The following is a 12566-nucleotide window of genomic DNA, read 5'->3' as shown; positions in this document are numbered from 1 at the left end:
ATCATCGCAGGCAGCTAATTGCCTGGCAGGCCTCCGCATCTGCTCGGCAGATAGCAGAACTGATGAAGTCACGGAGCAGATGTGTGCCTATCCGTGTGCGAGTGTGTTGTGTGTTTGCAGCTCGGTCTCTGTGTTTATACACCAGTCATCAATATTGCATACAGAGTTATTGTTGCAGAGCCACTCCTGGAGACTGCTAAGATTGTGTGTATGAGGAAGTACAATCCCCTCTTTCCCTCAGCTGATTGGTTACAGAAAACATCTGCAAAAATATGATTGGAGGATATTTGTAGCACCCCCCCTCAGTCCCCCAGTGCAATTTGAGCGTACTAAGAACTATTTCAGGGTCTGAGGAGCAAACAGTTTGTAAACCGTTACTGTGTTTTGGGAATGTGTTTGCTCTGCAAAGCTGTAAGAAAGCTGGCATGCTCAGTCAGATCAGTCTGTGCAGTCGGGTTGATATAATCTTTCACTTAATGGTGGAAGATATTGAAAGTCTAAACATAGTGTTTTAAGATTTAAAAACAATCTGATTGTTCGAAACATAATTGTGATTCACTTTGAATTTTGCATTTAAAAAAAAAAAAGGTAAAAAGTGATTTATATTGGAATTTTGAGGCTGGATATTGCAAATGAACTGGTTTATTATGACTTGCTGTTATAACATATCTATATGCTATTGCTTCTTCATGAATTGTTCAAAGGAACGTGAATTTGAGATAAAAAGCAGTAGTAAACATAACACATCACAAATTGGATTGCTTCATAGTCTCCCATTTTTGTTTTGATTTATGTAAACACTGAATAGAAAATATGTGTTTGTCTGTAAATAGTAAACATGGTTGCTTGATATTCAACACTGCTGGTATCAGAAAGACCCGATTTCTCCCAAATTTTTTAAATAAGTTATTTGCGAAAAGCCAGCTCGAAACACAATTCGAAAGAATATCAATAAGTTTACCCTAAAGGTCACCATCCAACCTTGGACTAAGCAATGCTGAAACCCCACTGAGAAGACGGTGGTAACTCTAATTAGCGGGGTCGTGACGGCTACCCAGGGTTTGTTTGAGTGCCTCAATAGATGGTCACTCAGTCAAAGAAAACCACCCTGGTGTTATGTAGCAACCAGTCCCCTATCGTTAAGCTCTCCCTAAAGTGTCAAACTGCTGGGACTGCACCCCCCCTTTCCTCCTGCTGCTCGCTCTGCCAAACCCTCATGGTCACCAGGGACGACCTTCGGCTGGAGCTGCCAATCACAAAGAAGCATAGCAGCCAAGAGGTCTCTGAGAGAGAAGCCTATTGATTTTCCAGTTAGAGCCTAAGTAGTGTGTGCTATAGGACTAACGGACAGCCCAAGCAGGTATGTCATTATCAATGAGCCCAAGGAAATGGATCCCCTCACTCTCACTCATTCATATTGGCCCTCTTCCCTCTTGAGTTCCCTCCTTCGTCTCTCCTTCATGCTGTTCCACTCCATTCATCCGCACTGACGGAGTGCATCCTGAGACGGTCAATAAATCGCTCAGCCACACCACGGCAACAACTAGTCGAGTGATGGGTTAGGATGACCTTCTTTCTCTTTCTTTCTGGTCTTTCCTTCACTCTCTCACTCTTTACCCCACCCCAAGTACATCTCCAAGTTCAGTAATTACACTACCTGGAAGACACGAATGTTTCTCAGCCAGGCAGACTTGTTAACATCACAGCAGTCGTGTGTTCTTCCAATCCTCGTTGTTGAGAGTTGGTACAATTTCAGGCATCGTTTCCTCCCAAAGTCCACTGTGGCTCAGCAGTCATTATGATGATCCTGCTTGTCTTGATTTACATCAGAGTTCATGTGAAGTCACTGTCCAAGTCATGTGCAAACAATTAGGAATGATTTGCATCAATTAGAAGATATAAGACTGAGTGAAGGCTTAAAGCTTCCTTAAGTGTATTTCTGCTTTCCAGTGAAGACGTCTTGTCTTTCTTGTTATTGTTTCCAACCTCTGTCTTTGGCTGCCAAAGCCAAAATACATGCAAACGTCTTACCATTGTAGAGCCCAATGCATGTTGGTCTCAAACCTCAGACAGTTGAACTTAAACTCTTGTAATTCATTTTTCCTAATTGACCAAGGTTGCATCATTTATGATTCTCTCCTGCTTTGAGTCAGACCAATCATCATTGCCAAAAAAAAGAATGTTTGAGATTGATGGATGACAACTTAATGAACTTTGAGATAGTGGTTCCTTACCATTGCATCTTCACAGATACACATCAGCCATTATGCCCAATATGACCACTGATACGTTATTGTAGTACCTGTGAGAAGGATCCATTAGGCAGCAAGGCAAATGGAGTCATAAATGTTGATGTATTAGAAGCATGGAAAAATGGACAAGTGTAAGGATTTGAGAGACTTTGACAAGGGCCAAATAGTGCTGATGAGACAGCAACTCCGAGACTCCAACTCTGACTCTGATTTTTTGTTTCTGGTCTGCAGTGGTCTGTATCTATGTAAACAGATTGAAGGAAGGAAAGGCGGTGAGCTGGAGACAGGGTCATACATGGCAAAAGCTCACTGATGCACAAGGGAAGCCAAGGCAGGACCCTGTGGAACAAACCAACATACGAGCTACTGTAGCTCAAACTGCTGCAGACGTTAATGTTGGTTCTGATAGAAAGTTGCATCATCAGTGAGCAGCTTCAGATTACTTTTTATATCTATTTATCAAAATTGTTTATGCTTTTCAGTTTGTCATTTGGCATACAGCTTAGTCAGAGCTGATATTAATGAGATGACAAAATTCTTTTTCTCCTTTGGCCTTGACGAGATGGGAACCGTGACTCTTGCACAAAGCAGTGTTGATGAATCTTGGCAGCCGGTGGTACCCAGGTAGGCCAATTCCTGGAGTGACGATTGCCACATTGGTAATCACAAAGAACCATTAGACAGAGTCCCATCTCACCACCTAATGATGACTAATGTCCCCTTCAGAGAGGCACACAGCACAACAACAACCCCCCCCCCCATGTCTTCACAAACAAAAATGCTCTGCCTCTTGTGAGCCCCCTGCTTATTACTTGACTTTGGACCTTAATACAACCATAGACCGCCGTGGCAAAGACCTGGTTCACACTTAACAACGTGGCTCCAGACAAAGAGCTACCACCCCCCTTTGCACCTGAGCCTTACCCCTCCATCATGCTCCATCCCTGGGCTTGACTGGGCCAGTCAGGGGCAGGTGCCTCCCCTCCCTCCATTTGATTGATCCTCCTCTCTCCATCATTTATTCCCTTCGTCTGCTTCTGACACACGTGTCAGAGGCAACGCACCGGCCTGATGGATAGGCCTGTTTATGAATGCCAGTCTGCCTGGTAGGCCGCTGATATTACAATCAACACCTGTGTACCTGCTGTTCTCACAAGCCTCTGTTATTCAGCTGAGGTCAGAGAAACACACCACTCCGATTGAAAGATCGATGTCCAGCACAGCAGATTGGACACTGGAATTGTAAATGTGGGCTTGTTTTGTCGGAGAATTGTGGGCTTAATGTCATTGTATTCATGTACACGTAATCATTAGTTTGAAAGAAAAAAAAATTGGGAAGTTTTTTTTTTTGCTTCTTTGCATCGCAATTACAAAGATGAAATAAACTGAGACATGAAATGGATTTATGTTAATTTATGCATTATAGTTTCAACTGTTTTTTTTTTTGTTTTTTTTTATAAGTTAAGCTCATAGCATAGATGTCTACGCTGTGTCATGTGCCAGAAAGTCAAATGCTATACTGCTGAATTCTGGCGCTTCGATTGCCATTATGGTTAATGACCCATCCAGTCTGGTTTAAATGCCACAGCCACAGGGACGTTTTGGAGATTACTTACTCATCCAAGACTCCTTTTCAGCAAGCAGAAACACAACACAGCTTTACTCCTGTTCTGTAGCCAATGAATGCAAGAGATTCAACACAAATAAAGCATTTATTTATTTTTTTTAATGAATGATGATAAGGTTTTTGCAATGGTCATCTATCCTGTTAACATTTAAATAGATGTGATGCACATCTTTTTTTTCTTGCATCATAGATCCTCTCATTTGTTTAATGGTTCATGTAAAATTAGTGACACACCAGCATTCACAATCCCGTTCAGTCTGTGTAACAAAATAAATGATCGATACCAAGTTAATGAAACAATAAAACACAAGCCTCAGTTCATTTACATATTTTAAGAAGTTTTTTTTTTTTTTAATTGGCATATGGTGAATACATTAAGGGCACATTGTGTATTGGGAAAGAGGCCAGTCATAATTATCTTTCACTCTGCACACGTTTCACCTAATGCAGCACTGTTGGTGTATATGGTGCTTCCTTTCACTATTTTCATCTTTATCGGTTTGTGATAAAGCACACTGGCATTTACAGAAAATAATACTAATGATTTTAACCCCAAATACAGATAGTTCTTCACATATTGAAAAAAACTAATACGAGCTGCACAAAGAGGAAATCCAGTCTTCCACCTGTCTAAAGTATTAAAATAAATTCATACTTCTTGTACTCTGTACAGATATATTGTAAGCATGGTGGGATTTTCTGAAAGGCATATGAGTGACAGTTTAGAGGCTTTTACCTTTAAGATAGTCATTTTTTTTATTATAGTCCTAATTTTGTTTGTCGGCATTGCGACCCCCATCCTTGTCTCAAAAACACACACCCATTCTGATTTCATCACACATTGCATCCTGATTATGAGGCAACAGTTGCATAGAAGTTGGCAGAGCAAGGATTTAAATGAACAGTATTAGTATATGAGGCTTTTGCTCATGATGCGCCTCAAATAACACAGATAATAACTAACGACTATGTCCACATCAGCAAAGATGCGTCATAATAAACTTCACACAATTACACCCATCGCTCAAATAAATCATCTTTGATAAACCTGTAGCTGAAATTTAATCACCTTTTAAATTCTCAAAACTCTCGGGTCTCTTTTATAAACGTCCAATACTCTCCCTCCTCTTTCGCTGCGGACAACTGGCCCCGAATTCCCCAGGAGGGGTGTACTTTTCACCCCACACCCACTTAATCTGGTGACAATAGCCGGATTAGAAAAGAATTTACTCCACCGAAGCCTCACACCAGCCCCCCAAAAAGCCGATCCGTCACTAAATGGCAAAGTAGGAGAGTGAAGGAAAGCGGGGAGAATGCGATAGGAATCGGTCAGCGATCTTAACCTGTCTGATGTTTGCTATGGCAGCTTATAGGAGAGCAAAGGGCCCAATAGCGTGTAGTCTTCGCCTGGCTCCTGTGCTTTAGTGGTGGCTCTGGTCTGTCTCCTCAATTTTGAAAATAGAAGTGAAAAGCATTTTCACTCTTTTTTTTTTTTTTTTTTCCCTCTCCATTCCCCGATGTGCCGGTGTTTACTGAAGAGCTTGACAAATCAAGGAATGTATTCAAGCGCTTTCTCTTTCACCTCAACAGGTGCCCCACATTGCCATAAAGGCCTTTATAACTCACTAGTGTTATCTGAAGTCTGTTGTCTTTTCTTTTTTTTTTTTTTTATTCACATGATTGTTTTTCAATAGTATTACGTCGATTCTCAGTAGGTAGAGTGACTTTGTATTGTGACATTTCTCAGCTGCAATGTCCAAAATGACAGTGAATCAAAATATTCCATCATGAATGTAGGATCTCCTTGTGCTTTATGATAACAAACACGGCACTCATACCTTTGCCTGTTTGTGGATGTCTGCTCCTGAAACCCACTGTCGTCTTCTCTTAACTTATCTGGCCTTATCCATCATTTGTTCTCCATAACCTTCGAACCACCAACTACGCATTTTGTGGTCAAAAAGGAAACATTCATTGTAGATGCTATTCTTTAAATCATACTGTATGATTCGCTTAAGAAGCATCACTCTGAAAAGAAATTATTAGTCTGTTTTGTTGTGCTTTTAAATTGAGGGTATGAATATTTTCTTCGATTACAAACTCCCTTGGTGGTGTATATTCCTGTTACTTCTTTACTGTGCTTATTAGTAGACACTTTGGTCTCTTTTCTTAGTCTTGGGCTTTTGTCCTCCGAGCTTATGCCCAAGGCTGAATTTTTAATGAGTTAATGCACTGAAGTCTTCACTTTACTACCAATTAACCCCAAGAGCACTGCAGCATTTTCCTAAATCCACACAAGACCTTTTTTTTTGTTCCCGTCTCAAAAAGGCTAAGCAGTCAAGGAAAGGGAAGAAAAAAAAGGCTAACCTGTTAGCAAACACTGAAAAGGGGCAAAAAAAAGGGATTTAATCCTTATTAGGCTACATTCAGACTAAGTGGCCCCAGAGATCCTTTCAAAGGAGACTTTCTTCAAGGAGTGCAAGCTCTTGCTGGGTGACGTTTGAGACTGAATACTTTGAGCCTTTTAGGCTTCATAACCCTCAACTTGCTGCAAGCTGGGATTGTTTATTTTGCTTTAATTCTCTCACACTCCAGCAGCTTCTTACTAGTGTTTATTATTTGAGGGGCTTGTAGTTTGTTTTACTTCCCTCAAAGCAAATAGAGCTTTATGTGTGACCAGTGATTACAAGTTGAATTTGTTACATGACAGTAGAATAATGTGTGTTATCAATCACTGCCGGATGTCGATCGTCTAAGCTGCATTTATTGACACATGCTGACAATGGTCACATGTTGTTCATGGCTTCCACTTAATACATTCATACTGCAAACATTTGTTGTTCTGTTTTCCAAATGTTTTCAGACAGTTTTCAACAGTTAGATAACTGCCCGCCCCTGTCATATCTCTTGATCAATATCTACAGGTAAAATAATCAACTCGCATTGAGATCATAAATGAACTTTTGTTATTCTACATGAAGTTGTGCAAATATCCGTTTTTAGTGTGTTTATGTAGCCTGGTTTTTGGATGTTCATCTTCCAGTTTTTGCATGTACGATGGCTAAGTTTTGGCACGTTGCAGATATCAGTGGCACATTGAATTATTATTTCACTGTGTACAATGACAAATATATTCTATATCTAAAAAGATGGCGCACACGTCCCGAGTAGAGATAATGTGATGGTTTTGCCAGCAGCAGGCTAAAACACTCTGTCTGAGCCACACGGGATTGAGGACAGCTGCTGGAGTATGAAAGGAGAGTCATGTGGCCTCACTGTCTTCAGGTCACATGATTCCAGGTCTGCATGGTCAAACAGTGTTGTTTTCCTCCCGAGTGATTTTTCTATTTTACACTGACTGTTACCTCTTAAACACTGGCTCCTTAGCTTCCTCAATCAGTCTTTGTTTGAAACTTGTCTATACAGTGAAAATATGCTGGTGAATCTTTTTGTGTCGTAGTTTCTCTCTATACCCTATTTTTTTATTTTTTTTCTATCACTCAATCTCAAAAGCAAAATTTGTTTTAATTGGCTCCAGAGGGCTCGGGGAGCCTTTGTGTCAATGGTGATGAGGGTCCTGATTGGTCCAGAGGCACAGGCAGCCAGCAGACCCTTGTTAGTGTGTCAGGGCCCTTTGCTTGCTCGTTAGTCCGATGAACTCATTTACTGATGGGGGGTGACAAGGCCTTGTTTACCAGTGTGGAACAGAGGACGGTGGGGTTTAAGGCGGAGGGGAGGGGAGGAGGTGAGCAAGAATATGTGTAAGGAACCCAACAAGAGAAATAGAGACCAGAGTTAAGTGTTGGAATATTTTTGTGTATGCACCAGAGAGGATCGGAAAGCCTTTAAATGTCAGCTTTTGTTTGTGTGTGCTTTTTAAAAAAAAATAATAATAATAATTTGCTGTAGTGAAAGTGCTGTCGGTGTCTCGGTTCAGTAAAACCCTGTTTATGGCAGATTGATTCATTTTGTGGTCAGTTGAATGAGAGGGAGAGTAAACAACAGCGCTGCACAAATGTAACCATACACACTTGTTAACTTTTATATGCGACTCTTGAAAAGGCAAAGCAACGTCTTATATCCTTCAATCCAATTGGATTTTCAATTTTATTTATATAAGATCAATTACAGTGTAACCAACCTAAGGCACTTGTCATTTGAATCAAACATGGAGGAAGAAAAGCTCAATGTATCCACGAGACAAACTCAGTTTAGACGAGAAGAAAGTCATTCAGAACCAGACTCGGATGTGGCCGCCATACAGTTGGAGTAACAGGATAGAAAAGAGTATTTGCAGCCTCAGCTCATTGTCTTGTGTACCAATAATTCTGCACAGTGAGGTATTGTGGAATGAATGGCAGATTTCTTTTGGGAAATGAAAAGCAGCACATGCTGGTAAGTCCACAGGTTTTTTTTTTGTCTTTATGAATTCTATCAAGTTCTCCCAATATTGCTTGTCCCTGGTCTCCATGTTGATGTTGATGGATCACCTCTCTTCCTCCCGCTCATTAATTTCATCACCTTATCGCGCACACCACTTCATTTGACCAAAAGGTAATAATAAATCCCTCATCCATTATCCTTTAACTGAGGCAGCCATGCGGAAATACTTAATAAGAGGCAACAAATTGAACTTCAATCACCTTGAGGATGCACAGCGCATTAAACAGAACACGCAAATGTGCTTATACCACTCATCTATGCTATTTATGTGCATTTTCCCCTACCAAACTCAACACAATTGACAATCAAATTATATCTTTTGCATATTTTCTGACAAAAAAGGATCAGTGATAACGGGCTGTGGCTTCTCTTCATCTCGGCCGTCTTATCAGGCCAAAAACACGCACGCACTCAGCCTGCCAGCCAGCGAAGGCAGCCGAGAGCCTCATCTGTCTTGAAACGTATAGCTGATAGTTGGGACCCTTAACTCTTTTCTTAAATCCAGAGCACTTTCAATTAAATTTCATCTGTGTCATGGAGTGTTCTTCCATTTGGCTTTACCTGCGATTCTAAAGAGGCTCGGCTCGGTAGATCGAGGCTGGGGTTTGAAGAGGGCGATGGAGAGGGTTCACTGGCACAGATTCACTGGTGACAGTTTCTGCTGGTGTGTGTGGTTACACACCGTAGCCACAGTCACCCGGCCCCTCTTCATGTGTCCCTCTTCATTCTGCACTCTTTTGGGCATCTGACAGAGACAAACGACAGTGCTTCAGAAATGAGCAGCAGCTCCGCCGCACAAACAGGTTGAAAGAGGAGGAGGAATGAGGGATGGAGGGGGGGGAAATCGAGAGCGAGAGCATCGCAATCAAGACTAGTTCCTTTGTTTTCTGTTTGGCTGCGTCCTCTGGCGTGACGCTCTGAAATTGATCTTCGAGTGCACCGGACCTGAATCCATGGATATTGTTTGTTTTGAAATGTTGCATCAATAAAACTGCTTCTTACTCATCTATTCAGTGACGCAAAAGCTCCCTGTATGTTAGGTTTTCTTGCAATTTAATATCCAATATTATTATTAAAGCATCTCAATCATTGGTGTTCACATAGTAAAATATAAAGAATGGCATACAAAAGCGGCCGAGTGTTATATCGATAGATTCATATAGATATATTGTTTTCCTTCTCTCTCTGCTACTGTAGCAATGCCATCTCTTTGAGCCTGACTGGTCCACTTCCCCCATTACTATATATCAAAGAGCAAGCTGGTGCAGCCATAACTCCGGTGTGGACAATAACCTCAACACCACTGTAATTTGTCCAGACGTGGTCCGAGAGCATTACGGCACGGATAGTTTGTCATGCTCGTTGTCACCCACTCAGCTTTTTCATCTGCAAGGGAAAAGGGCGCTGCCGATAGGGACGATGATCTTGGGAGCGTAGAGTGCCATTTACAGAGTTTCGGGAGATTCATTGGTCCGGGGAAAAATATGATATCTGGCTGCCTCGGCTGCTGTCATATCTCTCTGTGGAATCAGGGACAGCAGCTTCATCAGTCCGCCATGGGGCATCCATCGAGAGGTCTGTGGGTGTACTCCTGAGGATGAAATGAGTCAACCACCCCCTTTTGGGGGTGAAAGGTTACACAGCAAGCACTCACTCATTATACACCTGCAGACAGGAATTTCAGTTTTGATCAGACTGTAGGAGAGAGGCAGGAGTAGAAAATAGGATTACTGGCTTTGTGGTTAGAGTTGACAAATGTTGGGGTTTCCTCTGGGTTGAGACATGGTAACATGACCTTTATAACTCTGTTTAAACATCACTAATCTAGAAAGTCAGCCTGTCTTCTTATTGAAAGGACATTTCTCAGCCAACAAGAGTAATCACAAACTCACAGTTCTTGTTTTAAATACACAATTTTTCAGAAGACCAGTCACGAAATGTTGAAACACGTTTATCGCCTTTAAAATCTATGTGCCTTTGTAAAGCAACCGGAATTTTTAATGTCAAGAGTTCATCACAGGGCCTTTCATTTCTGTACCTATTGATAAGATACTAATAGTTGTTTTATGAGCATTGACCTAATGCTAGAAAACCTAAATGAGTTTCAGTTCTCAAAATAATCTGTTGTTTGTTGCTTTATTCTGCCTTGCAGTGTGGTTCATGTGTTAATAGTATTAGGATTTTGTGTACCAATAGTGATCTTGGAAGAAGGTCCTATTTTTTATTTTTTTTATTAATATTATATAAACTCACTTCACACAATTCCTTTTGGATTCACTGAGGGCAAACGTTGCACTCGTACTACTTTGTTTTGCAAAGCGTTCGCTCCATGATCAACGTCAGTGTTGTTGGTCTTGTGGTCGGCCACAGGCTGACGCAGGCTGACGCAGGCTGGTACAGTCGTCTCAAGCTGCACTAAGGATGATGGGAGGGCCGGTGGATGCCGCCCCAGCTAGCTTCTCTAAGCCACTAATCCACATTTAATTGAACTCCAGAGACTTTGAAGTGAGTCTGCGATGCAGGCAGGTCTTATTCCTCTGAGAGACAGCGACGGAGAGACTGTCCTCAGCTTAAGGCCTCAGCTGGTCCCCTCTGCTGTCCCATGCCTTTAATGAGCTCCTTTAACTTAACACTAGGTCTGCCTTGCTGGCTCGCATTTGAATATGTTTGATTAATAACATGCCTTCAAACCGCACTGTCACAACCTAAAATGTCCCTTTTTACCTTTCTACCACATCCCTGCCCCTCCCCCACGCCATTGGACGCCTTTGAAAGGAATCGTGAATGGTGAAACAAAAGTCTAGTTAACAAAGCGATTTTAGGTAACCTAAATGCCGGATTAGTAGGAGCATGAATCACCGGGGCAGGGCTAAGCATCTGGGTCTGTCAGGCTCTGTGACAATCATCCGAACAAGTCACTCCGACAGACGCCGCAGCCTCCACGGGGACAGATTAAGCTTGTTCATAGAAGCAATTTTAAACGTGGGGCGCAGTAAAATAATTTTGTTCGACCTCTGTGTCACTTCCCTCTATGGAAATACAGAACATAGTCTTAATCAGGTGTTTAGCATAAAGTATCCTCTTAACCGTGTCAATGTCACGGCCAAATATTGCTTCACATTAGAACAGATGATCTTTTAGTGAACTGGACGTTTCCTTCACTCCTTAAAGCTCCACAGCACCTCTTCTCTTGCTAAAGGGATCTCTTTTTCATTGAGGCTGATCAATATAAAACATTAATCATGCTGCTCAGCCTGTTGTGCCATCATGGTGTGAAAAATGAGCGAACCTGGCCTTCTCTCTGCTCTTCATCCAATTCTCTCTCTTTTCCTATAGAATCTCCCACATTTTTTTTGTTTTGGGATTTTTGCTCCTCTCCCTTTTATTTTTAACTACATTTAAAAGAAATACTCCTGTTCATTGGTTTCCTTTTTTCTTGTCCTTTTTTTCCCCCAGATTCTAGCCTATACAGAAGGCCTTCATGGAAAATGGCTGTTCACAGAGATCCGGGCTATTTTTTCCAGACGTTACCTGCTGCAGAATACGGCTCTGGAAGTCTTCATGGCCAACAGGAGTAAGACTGCACCCTGAATGAGCTATATGTAACCAGTGGAACCCTCGTATTGTAACGCTGATGGATATACACAATTACTTTTTATAGCTTTTATCAAATATCGTGACCTGATTGGTGATATTTTTAGGTTAATAGAAGTATTGTTGTTTAGTTAGAGAGTAGTTGATATAACTTTTTTTGTGTTTTTGTTGTGCAGCAGCCATCATGTTCAACTTCCCAGATGCAGCCACGGTCAAGAAGGTGGTTCACAGTCTTCCTCGTGTTGGCGTGGGCACGAACTTTGGCCTTCCACAGACCAGGTTAGACATTCCCTATTTTACTGCATTTTAGGCTTTAGAGTTGAGTTGAGTCCCAGCAATGTGGTTTCATGTGTTATACATACAGTTTAGTATCTGCAGTGATCTACCAGATGCAAAACAGTAGTCTATATTTTTTCTGCATTATTATTATTTTTTAGCTCTGATGTGTAGACATGTAACCTCTCCATTTCTCCTGCTCTTTCCTCCTCACCTCACAAATATAATTGTCTTTACACAAACAGTCTGGTTCATTTATTTATTTCCATCAGTGTGAAGAAAATAGTTGCTTGTAAGCCTGCGGGGCACTAACCCCTCCCCTGACCTCCGTCACATTGGGTCTGCTGCACCCAAGCAGTGCTGAAGCGAGCTCC

General features: G+C 41.6%; 1 protein-coding gene across 1 annotated transcript in view; it reads left to right on the top strand.

The window, feature by feature from the left end:
• The window catches only part of lrba (LPS-responsive vesicle trafficking, beach and anchor containing), a 190430-nt gene that overhangs the window by 122764 nt on the left and 55100 nt on the right, over positions 1-12566 (top strand). Inside the window, 2 exon segments of the mRNA XM_080463151.1 lie at positions 11779-11896; positions 12093-12195. Of these exon segments, the coding sequence (XP_080319277.1) occupies positions 11779-11896; positions 12093-12195 (221 nt within the window).

The sequence above is a fragment of the Lipophrys pholis genome, assembly GCF_963383615.2.
Source record: "Lipophrys pholis genome assembly, chromosome: 5".
Taxonomy (NCBI): Eukaryota; Metazoa; Chordata; class Actinopteri; order Blenniiformes; family Blenniidae; genus Lipophrys; species Lipophrys pholis.
The sequence above is the reverse complement of the archived record's forward strand: the minus strand, read 5'-3'. Positions and strand labels throughout refer to the sequence as shown.